This window comes from Castor canadensis, chromosome 3, assembly GCF_047511655.1.
Source record: "Castor canadensis chromosome 3, mCasCan1.hap1v2, whole genome shotgun sequence".
NCBI lineage: Eukaryota > Metazoa > Chordata > Mammalia > Rodentia > Castoridae > Castor > Castor canadensis.
In genome coordinates, this window is record NC_133388.1 from 164,210,608 (window position 1) to 164,232,506 (window position 21,899).

The 21,899-nt window shown below is 32.4% G+C and overlaps 1 protein-coding gene across 48 annotated transcripts in view; it reads left to right on the forward strand.

The window, feature by feature from the left end:
* Rims2 (regulating synaptic membrane exocytosis 2) overlaps nt 1-21,899 on the forward strand; it is a 573,766-nt gene that overhangs the window by 371,492 nt on the left and 180,375 nt on the right. For 22 of the 48 annotated variants that reach the window (XM_074068988.1, XM_074068974.1, XM_074068978.1 and 19 more), the window contains 4 exons: nt 1,517-1,582; nt 8,612-8,791; nt 9,677-9,786; nt 10,630-10,662. In XM_074068988.1, coding sequence (XP_073925089.1) covers nt 1,517-1,582; nt 8,612-8,791; nt 9,677-9,786; nt 10,630-10,662 — 389 coding nt within the window. The remainder of the gene's footprint in view (nt 1-1,516; nt 1,583-8,611; nt 8,792-9,676; nt 9,787-10,629; nt 10,663-21,899) is intronic. The other 26 variants (XM_074068976.1, XM_074068981.1, XM_074068983.1 and 23 more) reach the window with 5 other exon arrangements.

The window sequence follows — 21,899 nt, forward strand, 5'->3', positions numbered from 1 at the left end:
AAAGGAGGAGAGACCAGATCAATTGTATGAATACTAAGAACTTGAGTTACAAATTTTAATTTGAAATCCTGCTACCTTCTCTGTATAGCAAGCCCTCATGGCCTCACTTTTAATGTGGGAATACTGGAATCTCAAAGAGTTGTTAGAAGAAATAAATAAGTTAATATAGCCAAAGTTTTTTATAGCGTATTTGACATGTAGTTAAGTGTTAAGTAAATGCTGAATTTATTAGCTAGAGACAATACTGTTTCAGAAACAAAGAGAAGAAAGGATTAGCTATTAAAAGTTTGGAAATCAAGGTCGATACAGTAGTAAGTATAATGTAAAGAAGATCAGGGGAGACTAAAGGAATTTGTAGAATTTCACAGATAACATTCATAGGAACTGTACACTGGTAAAGCTAGAAGTCAATTGCATGAAGTTTAACCTAGAAAGGAATGTAACAAAATTGAAGATACAGCTTTTAACGTGTTTTACTATGAAAGAAAGTGAGAAAGGTGAAATGACTTGAGAGGGAGGCAAGGTTGGCAGAAGCTTTCCTTTTAAGATTAAGTACAAATCAGGAAGGGAAGACCTAAAAGAATGATGAGTGAAGGGAAGGGATGTGAGGAGCAGAATTACAAGCAGAGGCATTTCTTCAGGTGCAGAAGTCAAGGAAGAGAAGACAGATGTGTGTTTCTTTTCTATTTAGTGTAGAATTGCAGAAGTTGTAAGAGTTCGAGGTTTATCTGCATTGCTTTTTGAAAGAATGCAGTCATTACCTGCCATAAGTGTTTTGGCAGTGAAGATTAGAGGAAAGTAGAAAGATTTAAATTTGTGCCTTGGAAAGAAGAGAGTCAACTTCAGATGACTAACAGGACTGTGTGTTGATTGGTATGATAGGCCTGGGGCACGAAATGTAGCAGAGCCAATGGCCTGTTACTCTATGTTGATTTTATAGTGAGTGGGACATTGGATAGCATACAATAAACTTAATGGCTAGTTATCAAATAAGTATAATTTGAATCAGCTTGTTCTTTATTAACTGGAATTTTAACCTTCTTGTTATTCTTTAATTATTAATGGAGAAATAACTATCTCATATAATCTCCTAAGTATTAAAGGTATTACATAATGATTCTTTTGTTATTTCCTTAAACTTCCTGATTATTTTTCTCTTCTCACTTTTCCTCTTAAAACATAAGAAAGTATCTCTACAATATAAGAGTTTCTCAGTGGTGCTAAATATATTAAAGTGATAACTGATAAGATTTTTATTTTGAAATGAGTTTTTAAAAATCTCGATGTTATATTCTTATTGCATTTTATTTTAGAATATTTAAATAAAGTTAACCTTTACCACTAACATATTACAAAGGACATTGGGAGGGATGGACAAGCTTTCCAGTAGCAATTTTCATTTGCTTTGCTTACTATCTGCTTATCTTTTTGAATCTCACTTTAAAAATTGAACTCTACCTTTTCTTTCATTCCTTCCTGAGTCTCATTTCTATTCTTGTTTGTGCCATGCTTGCAGTCATTGTCTTACTCTACCTCGCTCCAGATACAGTCAGACCACTGACCACCATCACAGGGATGGCAGGTATATTTTTCTTACAATTGAGTCTGTTTGTAGAATTGCATGTTCATGTCTATTAATATGATATAATTCACTTTCATTTCTGTTTTTAATATACATCTCTGGTTATTAATGAAACATAGAAATATTATCCTTATTAAATTGTATGAAATAAGCATATATAGACTATATGTGCTAGAATGTCAAAATATAGGCTTTCTTTGATGCACTAGGGTCATATTTTTATTGCCCTAAGGTTTTATTTCACTAGGAATTACAATATACTCTATTACCAAGGATAGAATAACAGTTTTCTTTGTAAATTAATTACAATTGACTACCCACCTTCCTCAGTAGAGTTCATTAATGGAAATTTAGTCAGCACTGGTTGATTTAAATTTGTCTCAATAACATGCCTCCCTGCTTCTCTGCCCCAGAGGAGATGATTCTGTGTCTTTGTAGTGCTTAGCTTAAACTGATTTGTTTGTGGCTTACCTGGTCAAAGGTGGCTGTCATCTATTCCTTCTTTATAGTAGATAATACTTGGTCTGTAGGAAAACCCTTGTTCAGTTCTACCCTATTAATATTCCTTTTTCCAAAGTGGGAATTTCCAGTGAATTACAGGTAGTACAGCTGTAATCCCTTAAAGAAATATAATTTATATTGTGTGAGGGTGGAATATCAATTTCCTGGCATTTAACAGAAAGGGTAGGTAGCTAGAAAGAGAAAGGAAAGAAGCTCTTTAAGTCTGTGATGTTCTCCAGACTATCCGTAACTTTAGGGATTTGAGCCGGTTTTGGCAACATTTTAAGGTCTGTTAGGCAGAAAAGAGAATGACAGTGAAATGTGTCAGTGAGTTCTCCTGCTACAGATTAGAAATTAAGACCTGTCCTTAGTCACCTTGACTACTGTTGGGAGTATGGGCTGGGGCCATGTGTGACCTCCTTTATGCCTGATAAATTAGGTGAGTTGATAATTAAGAGTCTAGAAAAAATAATAAAAGCTAATGGGTAAATTCCTATAGTTTGAATTCATATAGGTAAATATGGCAGGAAACATAAGAGATAACATTGGTAACAAATCTGTGATAATTCAATTTTTGATGTCTTTCAGTAAACGTAATAGAAATGTAGTGCCTTGCAACTTAATATAACAATGATTATTGCTACATTTCATTTTCTTTTGTTTTTTTTTCCCTCAGTCTCTTTTCTGTTATTTTGCTTCAGTGATAAATAGTTCTCTTTCGTTGTTTTGTCTTTTATTTTTGCTGTTGCTGTATTTGGTTGCAAAGGTTATACATTTACCTTACAAAAATTGTGAAAACATAGTAATATACATGTATCTTGATACTTGGCAAAGGCTTTCTTAAGGTGGGTGACTTGCATGAATAAGATTATGGGTTTATTCTATTTATTTTGGTATCTCTTCATTTCATTCTAAATTAAAATCACGTGCAAAATTACTTTTTCTGTACTTTTTGTTTTTCATAGTCTCATTACCAATAAGTAGATTGTTTACTTCATGTTATTTAGGTTTTCAATTCACTAATGTCATAGATGACTCAGTTCTTGATCAACTCTCGGTTGGCTCTCAATATAATATATTTATCCAAACTCTCAACCTCAGTCTAACTGTCCTAGTCAAGAGGACATTTATGAATTATCTTTCTGTGCCACGATTTCCCTTTTTGTCAGGGAACATGAGATTATAGGTATTTATATAAAGATATAACATAGGACAATTTGTTTTAGGAAGCAAATTATAGTTGATTAACTATGATTACTGTGTTCATTTCCATGTCATTTTACATGTGTTTTAGGCATTTTCCTTGGCCTGGGCAGCAGAATTTGATCTTGTCTGAACTAAATCTATTGTATACCTATTCCTAGCATCTGGGTAAATTTGATTTAAAAAATTGATGTTCCTTTATTAAGTTTTAAAATAATATCTTTCATCATTATTGGATTTTTGTGTCATTATTGTTTTGATCCATATACAAGAATATGTGTAAGTTTCAAAACATAGTAATAAAATACTGAATTTGAGAACCAGAGTGTCTGGTTAAATACTTAACATCTCCCTGAATTCTCCTACTGTTGCAGCCCTGTGCCTGTTCCACAGAAGTGATAAATGCCACACTGCATTTTCAGTTAACATTTCCTCTTTCTCCTGAAGAAATAGGTTTTGAACTAAAATGTCACATTCTCCCTTATCTAACCTACTTGAGCTGAACACTTAAAAGGGGAGGTGACCTTTATATTGAGGGGTGTGAAAACTGAAAGTGATATGAATATCTAATTGTCCAGGTTTCCATCCCGTATTTCAGGATAGTATACTCTCATCTGGGAATTCTCCATTTGGGAAAAAAATGGGTTAATGGATCAGAGTTGACCATAGTTTCACTGCATGATACTTGAAAATTTCCATTTGGTGTGAGTGTAGTAAACTCAACATGGTATTTCCAGTCTCTGACAAGTCCATCAGAAGAGTCTGGGCTTTCACTGGTCTCTCTACTCCAAGACTGTAATGTGAAAATTTACAGCATGATTTCTTTGGAACAGAAGTATATAGGTTTGAATAATGCTTAGTAAACTTATTTAATATTACTTTAGGAGACAAAGCGTAATAATATTTGGAATCAAAACTTTTGTCTCTGGCCAGAATATGCTGATTAGCACAGAATTATCTTTGGTCCATTATGGACTTAAAAATGCTCAGTATTTAAACAAACATGTTTAGAATGGATACCATGTTACCCTTAATTAATACCCTCTGTTAAGATGTAGCCTTATTTTTAATAGATATACCTTCCATAGTTGGAAACATATCCCTATCCCCCACTTATTTTCCTGGCAGAACATTTATCTCTGTTTTAGCTATACATGGCACATTAGGGAATAACTAGAATTGATGCTTGGTTAATGGTAGAATTTTATGTAAAGGTTTCATGTAGGATACAACAACTCAGTTTTATCTTTAAAAATGGATGGAAATTATTTAGATTGTTGCAGAAGTAAGGTGGTATGTTGGTGACTTTTAAAAAATGTATGAGCAAAATCACAGAAGTAAAAAACATCATATTTTAGTGGATTTGGAGCATTATCTGCCTGGGAGGATAGCAAGAAGTGAATCTAGAATGAAAGAGTCCCAGATATGAAGAACCTTGTGTGCTCTTCTAAGGAACTGAGACTGAAGACTGTGGGTGCTGCATGTGCTTTGAAGTGTTTTAGTTAGAGGTGGCTGTCGTAAGCTTAGTCATTGTAGAATACCTTCTTTAGAGAATATCTGGGTGATTGATTTGAAAAGAAAAAAATTAAATAGAGGAATAGAAAGAAGATGGGTGATTTAATAAATTAAAATAAATAATATTTAATAAATATGGAGTTTGGATTTTGAGGGAAAACAGAGTCAGGAAAAATCTTTAAACTTACTTGGGTGATTTAATGCCTATGGTACCTTAACAAGGATTCGAGGGTAGGAGAGGAATTGGTCTTTTTTTATGAGAAATTAAGTTTTGGAACCTGTGAGAGAGTTAAGGGGAAACTTTTAGTAAGGAGTAAGTTAAATGATTTTAAAGCTTAAAGAAGTCTATGCTACATAGAACAGTTGTCTGGTATGTGCACTACTAATTGAAAGTATCTGTGGAACTAGGTAAAATCAACCTACAAAGCAACCATGAAATGATGATAGCCAAGGATTTTTTCTGTGTCTTGTTAAATATCAAAACCAAGTGGCAGACAGAGGAAGGAGGGATATTGGAGGACATAAAGAAGGAAGAGTAAGGAAAACAAGAATATAGCTAAAGGAATGGGGAATTTTAAGAAAGAGAAAGTAATGTTAACAGTAAATAGAATGAATGAAAAATGCCCATTGGATTTGTTATATGAGGAGTCAGTAGTGATTTGAGCAAGGATAATTTCAGAAAGGTGATCAGGGGAAGAAGAGAAGATTGCAGTATCCTGAGCTGACTAGGAGATTAGACAACAAGGTAGAGGGAGATAATACCCAATAGATAGGAGTATGTGATGTCAAGGATATCCTACATGGTCATGTGTTTATAGACTAAAGCAAAGGGTGTTTTAGGAAAAGACACTACAGAAGAAAGAAAGTGACTAGAAGAAAGGTGTTAGAAAGATAGGAGGTTATTGGGCTAAACACAGATGGAATTTGTGAATAGAAGAAAGCTATTATTTACTGTCTCAACAGTAAGAAAATATTCGAGGGAGGTGGCATTAAGTAGAAAGATATTAATGGAGAGTAATCAAATTATGGCATTCTACCATTGTTAAGGTTCTGGTAAATGTTTGAGTAGGGAGACTTGGATTAAAGGTAATCCACTTGCTATCTAAGAGTGGTGTATATGATCCATCATAAGTGTACAGGGTGAGTAAGGAAGAAAGGCAAGAGACAGTTGTAGGAATTGGTGAGACAGGGATCAGAGAGTATCAAATGAAGATCAGTCAGTGGGAGTGAGATTATGAGACTTCATTGATTCTCTTGGTTCTTCCATTCCTTTACACCTTTTCTGCCTCCTTCATTTCTTTCTCATTTCTTAAGTTTTCCCCTTTTAGACCACTTTACCCTCATACCCTATCGTGGTGTGGCTCTGACCAAAACTTCCAGTACCTAGTGTAGTAGTACCTGGCATAGCGTATGTACTCACATATGTATATTGAAAGAATGAATGAATCAGTGAATATTAAAATACTGCTGGTAAACAATGACTTTTCAAACTGTATCTCTCCTTTGAAAGGAAGGTATCTCTATATTACTGATATTTGCATAAGAATATTCATCAAACACTTCACAAATTTAAGTCCAAACCTAAATTCATTATCATACTTCCCAGGAATACATTATTACTGGTAATAGTTCATAATTTAATTTCTAAGGCTAGAAATTTAACAGTTGTTATTTATGGCTTTGTTTTTTGGTTTATGCATCTTTCTATATATATACATACGTATTTGATTTGTTAACTCTGATTGAGGAGAAAAAGCATCAACCCTCACAAGAGTTTAGTTCGGTGATGTTAATGGGCTTTAGAATTAAGAAAGCCTAGTTGAAGTTTCAGCTCAGAAAATATCAGATTACAGACTTTGTGCAAGTTTCTGTGAACCTTAGCTTGCCCATTTCTGAAATAAGTGAGAATGGATTATATGACTTCTAAGATTCCTTCTATCTACATTTTGTTTGTATACATCTTTCTGCATATGAACCTATTCTGTATGCCATATAGTGTGTATTTCACATATTGTGATTTATGTTTCTAATATATACCTTCTTCTGTATTTTAAGTCAGAAATTTTTTTCTAGATTTACTCATTCCATTCACTACTGCTAAGTTAATTTTCTTAATTGATTATTTGAAAATTACCTTTGTTCAGAAGTTTTTGATTACTCTTACTAAAAAGTAAGACTTGTTTAAATCTCTTAATGAGGTTCAAATTCCTATGGAATGAGGTAATTATTATGTAAGTTATGCATTTACAGTCTTCATAAACTCAGAAAATTCTAACATTTTGCGGTGTTCTACTTTCTATTGTCTTTCTCATTTCCATTTGAGTATGTATCTTCAGTCATCCATCCAAGCTGAAATTTCCCCATCTGTTCATGCATGTTGTTTGTTTTTTCTTCTTCAGTATTTTACATATTAATTGTATTTATTTTAAATTTTCATTTCATAGTTCTGACATCCTTAAGATGCTACAAAGGATGGTCCAATTAATTATCAGCTACAAATGCTGTCCACCATTGACACTCATTAACATATAATCTTTCTTTTCTTCATATTTTGGAATTTTTTAATTGTTTATACATTTATTCATATGTGTATACATTGTTTGGGCCATGTCTCCCCCCGTCCCCACACCCCCCAAAAATATATTATAAAACAAATCTAGTACTCATTTTCTAAAGTCATCTAATCTAATGTCTGTCGGTTCAAAATCGTATACCATATATATAACTCATGATATTTAGGAAATGGTGTCCTTTTTCCTTACTTGCAGTTTTTCATTTTCAAATATAAGTTGATGAATGTATAGGTAAAGTAGAAGCCTTTGGTAAGACAATGCTTGCTTTACTTCCTATTATATATAAACATTTCCATTTGTGTGGTTGCAACTGGGTGGCGAGGTAATAATTTGAACTATACTTTGGTATATGTATGACTTTTGAATTCTAGATCAAAAGCTGATGTTTTTAGAATTGTCTTACAAGTTGTGGAGTTGATGTTAGAAAACATTTATTAATCGTGTTAGGTGTAAAGGCATCGTTGGTAGGCTCCAGGAATATAAGTTCAGTAATGATAGGGACTTAAATTTAAATCTTCTTCCTTCAACAGGGATTAAGTTTTGATATTAGATTCACTTGTCATCAAAGAGATCACATTGTTTCAGAATTATTACTTAAAACATACTTAATTATTACTTTACTACCCATTCTGAATTGGCTGATGCAGCTGAAGTACACTATCATAGATAACTGATTAACCAGTTCTCTACAGAGTGATTTCTCTTTGGGGGACATATTTAAATATGGTTGCATACTTCAAAATTGCCTTAATTTTCCCATAAGCTCATTTTGATTCTTGTGTTTGATTCTTGTTCAGGTGTATCAGGATATAATGATTGTGTTAAAAAGTCTTTATATCTTTGTTGGCATGGTAATTAGCAGCCTCTGGGGCTTGACAATTAATGCTTTTGAAAATATTAGGAAGTCATAGAATTTCTCTACAACTAGAATTCTTCACATAGTTCACATGTTTCATTTAGGGAATTCGTTTTGGAAAACAGGCAGTTTGGGTTCTCATCGATTATAACTGAGAAATTCCTACTATATTCACTGGGAATTGCTATTAAAGCAGATTTGGGTTGCTTAGAAATTCTTAAGGAATTTAGTGAGAATTTGCTCAGAATATGTTGGGGAATTTTTTTAAACATACTCAATAATTTTAAGCAATTCCTTTTTCAAAATCATTTTTATGCATCATAACCAAATAGCAGAAGGGCACTAAAGATCAACTGAGCTGCTTTTTGACTAACATTTCAGGGATTGTGAAGCAGCAGATAGACAGCCATATCACAGATCCAGATCAACAGAACAACGGCCTCTCCTTGAGCGGACCACCACCCGCTCCAGATCCACTGAACGTCCTGATACAAACCTCATGAGGTCGATGCCTTCATTAATGACTGGAAGATCTGCCCCTCCTTCACCTGCCTTATCGAGGTGAAAGATAAATCAATCAGACTAACTTCCCTCTTTGCCCCACCAGCCCCCATTTTGTTTTTCCAACAGCTAAATGGTCTCTTCTATCATCTTTGGCTGATCACTAGTACCAGTCTATACTAACCTTTTCACTGTACACACACTATTTATATTCAGTGGATATAATAGTGTGTCATTACCATTGTAATTTGTTTATTAGCTGTCCTGATTGCATTTGTTTTGTGATTTCTCATTAATCAGGAGTCCAGGGTCAATTCCCTCATAACTATCATGTTCTTCTCCTACAGAATGAGAAATTACTTTTGTTCATTAGACATCACTCTGTAATGCTCATCATACGATAATACAACTGGATTTTTTTAAAGTTTCTTTCTATCAACACCAATATCATGCATAAACCAGTATTTTCTCTAACGGAAGTTTGAATTGGTCAGGGTTTTATTTGTAGATTCATGAGATATTTTCTAATGAAAGGATATTTAATGTAAGCCTAAGTAAAAATCTCTTTGGATCAAGGGAGGAAGGTTAGTGTTAAGAGTTTGAAATCTGGTAGAAAGAAATGGAAAGTATTACCTTTTTTGAGCTGCAGCATTCTCTTGCTTCCATATGGATAGAATACTAATCTACATAAATAATTCCATAATTTTATTGTAGGGTTTTGTGTGCATGTATGTGTGTATGTATGCATATTACACAAAAATATAAACATCTTTTGCTGTTTCAATAATCATTCAAATATCCATATTTTGTCTTGTTTTCCTAACCTTTTAATTGACAGCTAAACCTCTTTTAAAATTGCACTTAAACAGCCATCATAAGAACCAACTGAATTAAAACTATTTAACTCATTGTACTGAAAATGAATATTAGTGATGTATCTTGTAGGTCTCATCCACGTACTGGGTCTGTCCAGACGAGCCCATCAAGTACGCCAGTGGCAGGACGAAGGGGCCGACAGCTTCCACAGCTTCCACCAAAGGGAACATTGGAGAGAAGTAAGTTTTGTTTCTAATTATGTCATCTAGGAAATTCACATGGAAGCTAAAGTGAATGAAGATTTCTCATTACCTTTCTGTTAGTTATCTTTTGTTAATTGTATGCCTTGGCTGCATTTGACAGCCAAGTATATTATATTATATTACTACATAATATTAAGTAATATTATGTAGTTATATTTGTGAATATTATTTTACATTTCACATGTAAACTTTATGATGCCTGGAGAAAAAATAAACTAGTTTATTGCTTTTGCACACTTTTCATATCTGAATAAATGCATTTAAAAGTAAACTTAGTATTCTTAAAGAAATAGGTGGAATGACATTTCTTAGCTACAACTGTTGATTTAATTGTTGAAAATTGCATGAAGTTTATTAGCAACTAGTTAAATCAGTTTTCACACACTGCAAAAGACTGGTTAGCTGATGCACAGCAATGGTGATCCTTTCCAAAACTGGAGTATGAGAAAAAGGTAATGATACTGTACAAAGAAAGATGCATGTTGTACTGATGGTTTTAACAACTCCAAAGCTTTACATAAGAGGCGGTATTTGTTGGCACACACACAGACATGCTTCTCAAACATCTATAAAGTCTTGTGTAGAAGACCTGTAAAAGCATGGATAACAGAATATAGTAATTTTTAACGTCATTTTAAAATGATCCCTTTATTTGGTAACTGGAAGTATTGTGCAAAACTACATATTCATATTTAAATCGCCATTTAACTTTTCTGTAATAGATGATGCACTCTGTGCCTTTGAGATTTCCTGTTGTTTTTAACCCCTGTGCTTTGGTTCCTCCCTTTTTTTTTTTTTTTTTAATTTTGTTTTCCTTAGACAATGGAGTCAAGGAGATAGAACCTTTTGAAGGTCTGTAAATAAAAGAGGGTTTGTTTTGTACCAATAGACTTTGGGGGGACAATGTAAGCAAAAATAAACTCAACTGCACTTGATGTCTTTCCACTGTGTACCTCTATATACAGTGAATTTTTTTATGGTTTCTGATAAAGTATTCAAATTTTATTTTACTTAGAAATAATACGAAGGAGCTAAATTTCTTCTATTCCTCAAGTTTAACCTCTTTTAAATAACCAGATAATATTAGCATTTTAAAAGATTTCACTTGCCTTTTTGGTGGAATTCTAGAGTGTTGAGTAAGATGAACCAGATATCAATTGCAGTCTGTGTTTATGTCATTGAGGATGTATGCATAGTCAAGCTATAGTTATCATCATATATTTCATTTTGTATTTATGATGATCATTTAATTATTGCATTTGGCTTTCTAGAAAAAATTGTTGAATTAGATGGTGATTGTGGTTCATATTTCCTACCTCGCTTTTCATGTTGTAGCAAGACTGATTAGAGTATGTCAAATTTAAATAAGGTATAGTTTTAAGCTTTATTATCAAACGCTGCATTATACTGAGTTGTGACATGCAGAGTGTCATACATTTGCTAGGACATGTTGACTATTTTTTTACTGACAAATCTCCAGCACATAGAATAATGCCTGGCACATTGTGAACTCTGAATAAATATTTGTTGAATGAATGCATAAAATACTTACTTGAAAACTAAAATGCTACCTCAAATGTGCCACTGAAGACATCTTGTCATCCTTCATATGTTTATAATAAAATTCATATTTCTGTAACCTATTTGAAACAAATTTCTAAATGCATTACAGTTAGAACAGCAATGCTTTTTATTGCTTTACAAACTGGTTGATATGTTATGTCTTTAAGGGCCAATGGAGTGGTTCAAGTGGTAGAGCACCTGCCTTAAGCGGGAGGCTCTGAATTCAACCATGAGAACCACAAATATTCAGTTGTAACTGAATAATTATCAACTTCTGCTTTGTGGTTCTTTCTGTTTATTGTTCCCCAGTGCTTATGGGTCATATGCTGTCCAATAAGAAGATTTCTAAGTAGCTTTTCTGCAGTTCTCAATTATTTGTGTAAGATAGAGCATGAATACTTTTAAATTACTTCCCATAAAGAAAGTTCAGTAGTATTTATGGTATTTTTTGTTTCCTCGAGATTGCTGAAACTGAATGTAAGTTGATAAGAGTTCAAAGAGGCTTGTCAACAAACATTCTAGTTTTACCATTTGATTTTTCCCTATAATTCCATTAAAATCACAGTTTTCCTTTAATGTCTCCAATTGTGATTTTTGTGTTTTTTATTTCATAAAAGAAAGAGGATCCAAAACTTACCTTGCCCTTTTCAGTGTGAAATGGAAAGGTGTTTTATTTATTTGTTTTGTTTTAGCTAATAGTGTCAGTGATTTTTAATAGTGTTTTCACAAATGTTGATATGGAGACTTCAGTAGTTACATGATTGCATAAGTTTCTTTAGTTTTAAATCAGTCTTCAACTTCTAACTAAAGTTAAAGGTGCAGTGACCCAACATAGACTAATCAGTTAATGGTCTACATCAGTTTATGTTTGAGCTAACTTGGTAAAAACGTTAATTGTTAGAACTTGTAATTTACTGCTATTATTTTAGAATCAAAATGTGGAAATCTGTATTTTCTAATCCCCTCCAGCTGCTGAGAAATGAGCAAGTCCTTATGATTTGGGTTAGTTATTTTATATTATCTGTTAACAAAATTAATTTAAAATATCATGTATTTTGATATTGGCTGCACTACTGTAATTTTTGTCTTCTCCGAAAAACAGTGAAACAAAATAAGAGCAATATAGAAAATGCAATGTATTCCACAAGTGCAGGCATTATTATTACAGTCAGTTTATTTCCCCAAACTTTGATGTACTGCCATTTTGTAAAAACGAGTTTATGATATTATTTTTTGTTTCTCTAGAAATAAGTTATATGATATTATTTTTCTAATAATATACCAAGCTTTTTGCATACTTTATCTAGTAATCCACACTCAAATCTATTAGAGGTCACAATTTCATTTATAATTCAGTATTGTCATAAAAACAGACATTGTGATAATTTGCTAGTATTAAAGTTATTTAATTTCGCATAATGTGCCAATCACTCCTTTAAGATAATTATTCATTACCCTATAACCGCCATTAATATTAATATTAACTGTGAATTTTTGCTTTCATCTAAAAGTAACAAATGCACCTACTTGGTCTTATATTTTTCTTTACTTTTACTTGTGCAAATGCAGAAGTTAATGAAGAAACTGGGCATGTGGAAGAGGAGGGGGTAGGAAATCGGGGAGAAGAGGTCGAGGCAGGTCTGTCTGACTGTGTGTCTTAATAAAAGTTCATATTTTATAAGGTTAACTTTTTAATTTCACATAAGCCTTTGGGTCCTACGTTTACAAATGTCCTATAAAGAACAGATTGTTTTTTTAAGATTGATTTTAAAATACATTACTTAATTTCATTAATGAAGAGATTATATAAACTGTCTATACAACTTGTCAGAATATTTGATTTCCCCAACTGGTGGAATATCTTTCTTAACGATTGAGTCAAGCTAGAATTATAGGCACTGCCTATAACCTAGATGTATCTACCTGTCCTCTACCTCAGCTCATTCACTTGCATTCAGTTCATTTATTTATTTATTCAAGAGTAGTTACTGAGTAGCTACTAGGAAGCTTTGTTTCCTCATGTGTCACAGTGAGTAAACAGAGCTCTAGCTCCTGTGAACATTTTTGAATATTTGGAGGCAAATTATAAGGAAAACTTGAACAATGTAAATTCCATTAAAACTTTTAGAGACTACAGTCATTTTCCCGCTATATTATTTCCTAAATCAGAACAATTAACTTTATCTCAGCTCTTCTTCCTCCCGGTTCAATATTCCTGCAACATTTACTGACCATCATAGTTTCTCCCTATGGAGTCCCCATTATAACGGGCATGCAGACCCTTCATTTCTCATATTTTGTAACATATTACATTTACATATCATAATTTTTGTCAGAATGTTCCTGAAAGGATTTTAAAACTTAAAATATTCTATATTCAGTAAATATATTTATATAACTTCATCAAATTTTCATTATTTTTATTTGAAACTCAGAATAGAATCCTAATCTTGTCTGTCAAGTTGATTTAAATTTTAACTCTCTTTGAACAATGCAGGATAACTTTAAATCTATTTTTATCAAATGTTGAACTGAACTTCACTTTTTATACATGAGTAATGAAGTGTACTCAATGTGCCTTTTCTTGTCCCTAGAAGTTGTGAGAAAACAATTCTTTTATGTCTGTTGTGCATGAGATATGTTTTTATGGATGCACTCTCTGGGTAGAATTTTTAGTTTCTAAAGCTAACAGCATCTTAAGCCGCAGCTGCTAATTATCGGTAACTTTTTAGTATCAGAAAGAGAAGAAAAATCATCATGGCACATCTGATGATGGAAACAAAGGCAATTTTACTTGCATGGTTGTAGAAATGTATAATTCTCTCCATTCTGAATATCTAGGATTCTAACTACTAGTATTTTTCACATCTTCCATTATCCTAGAATGCTATAGGACTGACATTTTTATGGAGTGTTGTAAGAATGAATTCCATTTTTATTTAGCTGAGCAGTTAATGCTTCCTTCCATTCAGCTGTTCTCCTATGTCCCATACTAGTTCACACAAACACTGAATCCTTTCCCACTACTCACGAATTGGCCTCCACAGTGAAGAAGGTTTTATGAGAGCATTGCTTTGAGGACCTCAGCAGTGGTCACGAGCACTTCTGTTTATGTTAACTCCATCGACATAGAGAAGTCCACTTGCTGAAGCAGTTATGATCCTTGTTTGATTCACAATGAACTTCATTATTGAATTGCATTATTAATAAATTAGCATAAGAGTAACTATAATACAAAAATGTATTTGTTTTTCCTGTAGAATAGGAAGTATATTTTTTTTTCTAGTGTGAAGTGTCGTGTTTCATGCATGGATTTCTTCTCTCGTGTGATTTCATCCTTTTGAAATGCTTAGTTTTTATTTGGGTTTTTAATGACCTTAATTATTAATCATTGTTGTCTGTTTTCAATGTCAAAAAGACAAGGGGGAAAGCACACCAAGCCTACCTCATAATGGGAAAAAAGGCAAGTCTAAAATGAAGTTAATAGTTCTTTTCTATATATTAGACATTGTGGATTGATATTTTAATGTGTGTAAATGTACTTCCTTAAATTATGGAGGTATACATACAAGTATTAATTCCAATTTATACCATCCAGTCCTTACAACACCTATTTTTATTTACTTCTGAATATGAAGTTCATCTTTAAAATTCTTACCTTATTGATTGTAATACAAATGTATGACATTAAAATTGCAAGATTTACTTTGTTGTTGACATTAAGTGGCAAGATTTATCAGCAAGTGATTGTGGGTGATATGTTATTATGCATTTAGACAAACACAGCATAGATTTTTTTCATTCAAGAAATTATTTTTAAATTGAAATACTTGAAAATATTTTGAAGTAAAAAATGAAGCAATTATGAATTTAAAAATAATTAAATTTATATCATGTATATTTTTTCAGTTTTATTCACATTAATTAATATATAGCTGAGGCAAATAAAAAAAGATTGATTTTAATACTTGGATTTGGTTTTCCTATAATTAATAACTTAATTCCATAACCCACCACAACTAAATTCAAAATAGTAGGAATTAGTATGCTTTGCAGTAATTGATAAATATAGCTACACATATTGATTTATAACATCAATGTTTTAAAATGTTACATAAAAATTAATATTCTTTTTTATTGTAAAATTGGGCCAAATTAAAATACAAATAATTCTGTGCTTCAGTAATTCAGTTGGGATGGCTGTTAATCTTAGATATATTATTCCATCTTCATCTTTTATAAATAATATTTATAGTGTTCCATATATGACCTAATTGTCACTAAAATAAATTTGTAAGTTTTATTACTGCAGTATTAATTATTCATTAATGCATATGCTAAGAGATTATTTAAAAGGTGCAAATGTAAAAATCTGAACAAAATTATGTCATAGTATAAAATATGAATATTTTCCATAAAACACTCAAAATTTAAATGAGTTCTGAACATGTATTTGTATCTTTGGCATTTTTATCTATTCTTGAACTCCATGATTTTTGCTCAGTACCTATGAAAGAAAATTGTGATATGTATCTTAATATAGATCAGTGATCTGAAAGAGTAAATATAACTTCCTAAATGTTCAGGCAGTTATTAGGATGCAAATGTTTTAAGAACTTTTAATGACATTTTGTGGTTAAGTGCATTTAAATATGTTAAGATGTTATGCATTTCAGGAGACCACTAAGTTAAAGACTTTTAACTGACTAATGAAGCATTCTTACTCAGCATTTCTTTTGTTTTCCTGACTTTTACGTGACTGAGAATATTGCCAAATATTTCCCTGTAGACTATTCTCCTTCCTTGTTGTTTCTTTTGATTTTGTATGTATAGGTTCAAACTGACAATAATTATTGGAACCTCAGTTACCCACACTCATTACAAACTTATTTTTTAATCAAATAAAACATGATTATTACATATAGCAATTCTATGTATGTTTTAACTAAGCTTAGAAAGAAGTTAATGAATAAAATTTTGAAAGATGAAGGCTGCATATTTTATGTACTGATCCATTTTTATTTAATTTAGTCCTTTGATTGTCTGTGTGCAATGGACATCTAGGTGTCTAATTTTTCTTTTCACTCCCTCCGTTTGAGAGAGTGTCTTTGTATTTACTGTTAATTTTCTATGTCAATAGTGTTTATGAGTAAATAGAAGTGGCAGGTTATGTCTGATTGGTTAAAGTGTATTTGTGGATCAAAGAAAATTCTAGAGGTGAGAATGATGCTAACCTAACCCTAACTGTAACTCTAACCATGGAGTGCTGTTTCCTTTGAATGCAAACTTAGAAAGTACTAGAAGGAGAACAGAATTATCCATAGTGTGAAGTGATCTGTTGAACTTCAAGAGCAGGCTTGGTGGTATGGCAGGGGTAAATCTGATTAGCATGGATTCAACAGAAGAGAAAAGCAATAGAGACACTGAGTGCAGATATTTTGGAAGAGTTTGGCTATAAAGGAGAGAAAAGAAATAAAAATCAAGAGATGAATAGAGAGGTCAGGGGAACAGAACACATAAAGGATATGTGGGACATTTTGTGTTCATTTTTTGTCTTGTAAATCCACATCTACAGCTTTTCTGTGTGGAGTCATCTGGCCCAGACCAATGTAATTTACCATGATTATCTATCAGTGTTCTGTGGTTTAGCTCTTAGATTTAGAATCAAAGATTTTTCAATTTAAAGCGATCTTTCACATTATTTAATAAAACTGTTTTCCTTTATGGATATGGAGCAGAATTCTATAAGATAATTAGCTTTTTTGATCCACATAGTAACAGATCTTTAGTCTAGGTGCTCATCTCATGCCTTTGTATACTGTGTACCTTCAAATGATGTTTTCCTTTAAGGGGCTTCAACCTTTTGTTTTATTTTAGAAATTAGTTAAAGATTTAGGTCAGATGTGGGGATATAGCTCAGTGGTACAGTCCTTGTGTATGGCCCTGGGTTCAATTCTCAGTACCATATAAAGGAAGGAAAGAAAAGAGGGAGAGAAGAGGGAGGAATGGAGGAAGAAAAGTATGGAATGAAGGAAGGAAGGAAGAGAAGGAGGGAAGGAAGGAAGAGGAGAGAGGGAGGGAGGAAGGAAAGAAGGGAGGGAGAGAGGAAAGAAGAAAGGAAGGAAGGAAGGAAGGAAAGGAAGGAAGGAAGGGATGAAGGGAGGGAGGAAGATTTAGTTCAATTTGACCAATATCTCTTACTTTCAGTGTGTTGTATTTGGCAGTCATTGAGGTTGCAGAAATAAATGAGACAGATTCCCTGTCTTTGGGGAGCTCTCAAGGAGAAAAAAAAAAGGTATAATGGCGATAATAAAGCAACTGGTAAAATTACTCTGTAGTGTATAACTGATGTAAAGTAATTTAAAACTGTGATACATATTCATGGTCAACTTCATAAAGAGGAGGTAAGTTTTTGTGTTCTGTGACGTTTCTTCACTCAAATTATTTCTCCCACTATTTTTTGTAGTATTTAATATTCTGCTATTCTGCAGTAGCTTATTTTAATAATACAAAGCTTAGGCTTTCTAAACCACTGAAATGTGCATTCTCCTGAGTGGAGCACCCCGAGCTCCATGAAGATACAAATCTTCATGGAAGCAAATCAAGTTGTGAGGAAAGGGATGCTGAAAGATATGGCAAAGTACTAAATACATTGGAAGGGTGACAATGCAAACTCTATAAGACAGTCTAAAAATTCTAACTAAATTACTTGCTGTGGAGATAAGTTATCAGTTTACTTTCTAAAATTACTTGGTGTATTTAAATTGCTTAGAATATTTTTCACATAGTACTAAACAAGTGTTAGCTATTATCACTGTAATTTTTAGTGCAGCTTTCCTGTAATTTTTAGTACAATCTGGAAACTTTAGTTTTAGACTTAAAATCAACTTAAACCAGATATGGCATCATTCTGAACCAGCTATTCAATATATGTAGTTTCATAGGGTATTTATTTAAATGAATAATCTTGGTGCTATTCTTGATCAACTAGTTTGAATAAGAAACAGTACCACAGTGGAAATTAATAAGGTTGAATTGCAGCATAAGTTATTTCATATTTATTGAATTTATAAATGTTTCAGTGCATGTGTGAAAATCAGTATACAAAGATTTAGAATACTTTTCTCAGTCAGAGAACTGTTTCGTTCACTAGGAATTTTCAACTTTTGTAGTGTTTCAAGGACTCCACTGGAAGTCAGATACTTGTGTTTTCAGCTCATTTCTATTTCTAAGAGTTTGTGACCTTTACAAGTTTTTTTAACTTTTCAGTTTCCTCTTCTGCAAAATAAAGTATGCTGTACAGATTTTAACCAAAAATTGGTGGGTTTTGGAGATGTGACTGATAAAGTATAATATCAATACCTTTGTTTCCAATTTATTGTTTATCTTGTTATTGTTGTTTATTAACATTGCTTGGTTTCTGGAATGTTAGCAGATAACACCTAATTGGCTACCAGTGACTAGTTGATTGTTAAGGTTATATGCAAAACCCTTTTTATTCATAAGTCATTTCCCAAATGATGCACAATGAAATGGAAGAAAAATATTTTGTTCTTTTAATGTGTAGTTTTCAATGTGCAGTTGCCTACATTATTTCAAATATAAATAAGCTTATAAATAAGAAGTAAAGGAAAGGAAAGAATGGAGAGAGGGAAGGGAGAAGGAAGGGAAGGATGGAAAGAAGGAAGAAAGGAAGGAAAAAAGAATGAAGGAAGGAAAGAACAAAGAAAGGAAGGAAAGAAGGAAGGAAGGAGAGAAGGAAGGAAAGAAGGAGACAAGGAAGGAAGACAGGTTACAAAGGAACCAAAGTAATAAATTGATTTTGACATTCATTGCAATGGATGCTTGTTTCTGTAGGCATTCTAGGGATTGCATATATTACAAGAATAAGGTGTACACAGGAATATAGAGTTTGACCTTGTTTTGCTGCTTATCTTCAGTCTCACAAATGATATCCCCTCATATTACAGGAGAACGTCATTACCCATGTTTTAATTTCTAAATTCGACAGATATCTAGATAGTAATGAGTTTATAACAGAACTGTTGGACGTTTACTAAATACATCCTCACCTTCCAACATGGATAAACGACAGTGTGTCTAAAATTAATTCTAGCAGAATGGCAGAATGGACTTGAAATGGAAGAGACAAAAGGGTATAGCCCTTTATGGCATTTCATTCCAGAATTCGATGGCCTAAGTTGGAGCGAAGTCTGAAATAAAGAGAAACTGCCTTAAGATTTCCTGTCTCCTTCAGAATTTCTAAGTCTAATCATTGTTTACAAGTTAAGTACTTGTAAACAAATGTTTTCTATTTTTTTCCCCTAATCTTTCCTGCCCTTTACTGAGGTCTTTTGTCTTTATTTTACTTTTCTTCCCCTGTCACTCATCTTATTTCCTCTATACTTCCAAACTCTCAAGTGACTAATCAGATTTAGGAAAGATCTACTTTGTACTTCAGGCCTTTTTGCAAACTTCAGCCATTGTGGCTTACTAAATAAATTCATAAAGCTGTCTTCTTTGTTGTTCAGAGTAATTTAGTTTTAGGAAGGTTTATGGTTCATGAGAGTGGGCACAGGTTTGGGAACTTTGGTTCAACGCCTGTCTTTACAGTGTAGCAACCATAGTAACTGTGACTATAGACGCTTAGTCCAAGCTCATTCATCTGAAAAAGGAAATCTGCACATTTCTCTTATTAACAGTATGCTGCTTTGAGAATCAAAGTAATGTGTGTGAGATTGTTAACTAGGATAATTATTCTGTTCTTATACTTACTAATTAGCTCTTTACTTTCTAACCTATAAAGAAAGTTGATAGAAGATCTCTTCTGTGTTTACTTGTTAAAGCATATTGGAACATATGCAAAGATAATAAAGGAAGTTGTGCTCTTTGAGTCATAGTCTTGATATAGAATTGATTGCCTGGTGTGGTGAAGACACCCTGGATATGGTAACTTTGAAAACATTTACATTTCTTAAATACCACTTTAGAAAAAATCACCTGTAGTTGTCTTTATGAATAAAATCACTCTTCAAATGATGGAATATTAATTAAATCAATGTCAAGTTTTCCTATCTGTAAATTAAGCATGGTATAAATACAGTGATTGGGTATTTCCAATTAAAACTTATTCCTATGTGTTTTACTGAATTTTAAAACTAAATTTTAATTATATATCAACTTACTTATATTACATTTTTAAAAATCTTAGGTACACAACTGAATAGTTAATTGATGAGTTTTAAATGTTCAATAAGTGTCTTGGCAAAAAACAATTATCTAGTAGAAGAAACTTTTTTTCCTACTCAAATGGTTTCTTGTTTTCATCAAAGCAGGTGGACACATTCAAAATATTACTTACCACTTAATTACAATATACATCTCTGACTTTCACTTTTTAACCTTGGTAGTAAGTATACAATATCATTGTCTGTCTCTCTACTTAAATGTCAGTTTTAAAGCCTTCACTATTTAAAATTTAAATTTTGTTTTTTTAACAGTTACTATAAAGTTCCATTAATAGAAAGGTTTCTTTAGGGTGTTGTATGCCAAGAATATTTGCTCTTTTTGTTTTTTTTTTCCTTTTTATATTTTATCCAGTATCTTTTTGTTTAATGTAGCAACTTCCAAACAATTTGAACATATTTCTAGCAGCAAGCTAGTTTGTTTTCAGTTACTTTTAATGTTTAGTTTCAACTATATGTGCTATAAATTCAATAATAGCTAGGTATGGATAGCTCTTAACATTGTTCTTTTGAGTAGTAAGTGAATTAATGGGTTGTAGTCAATTCCATTCTTTCTATGACTTTAATTCTATTTTAAAATAGGCACTTGAGTTTCAGTACAGAGTTTAATAGTAGCTAAATTAAACTTAGAGAAATTTGAATTCTTAGTACTTCATTTTCATCAACTCTGTTTGTAGATATTCTTCCAAAAAAAATCTAATTTGACTAACCAGTCTAGAATTTTTAAGTAATAATAACTCTGTAATGTTAGAGCTGGAATAATCTTACAGAGTTTTCAGAACCAACTTTCTCACATCCAATACAGTAAATTGGGAGGCCAAAGAAGTTAATGAATTTTGCCTAAAGTGATACACCTAGTTAATGGAGATGATGGTCCTAAAAAACCAACTTTCCTGGCTCAGGTGTAATGACATATTGATTACCTTTTTTATCAGTTTTTCTACAACTAAAATATCAACTCAAAGAAAGTGTTTAAAATAAAATATTTTATGTTTTAAAGGGTTTTTTCTACATGTCAGAAGATACTGTCAACCAATTTACAGATTTTTAGAAACAAGTAATTCCTACTTTTACACACCCAGACTTATTTCAAAGGTAGCACATGATATACCTAGGTATAACAATATTTGCAAAGCAATAAGTTTATTTCCTTGAAGTGGATGATTTGTCTTGGATGAGAATACAGTTTCAGATTTTTGTAACATTTATTTCAGGTTTAAGAACTGGAAAATGCAATCAATTCTTGTAGCATAAGTAATCAAAACTAGTAATGTACTAGCA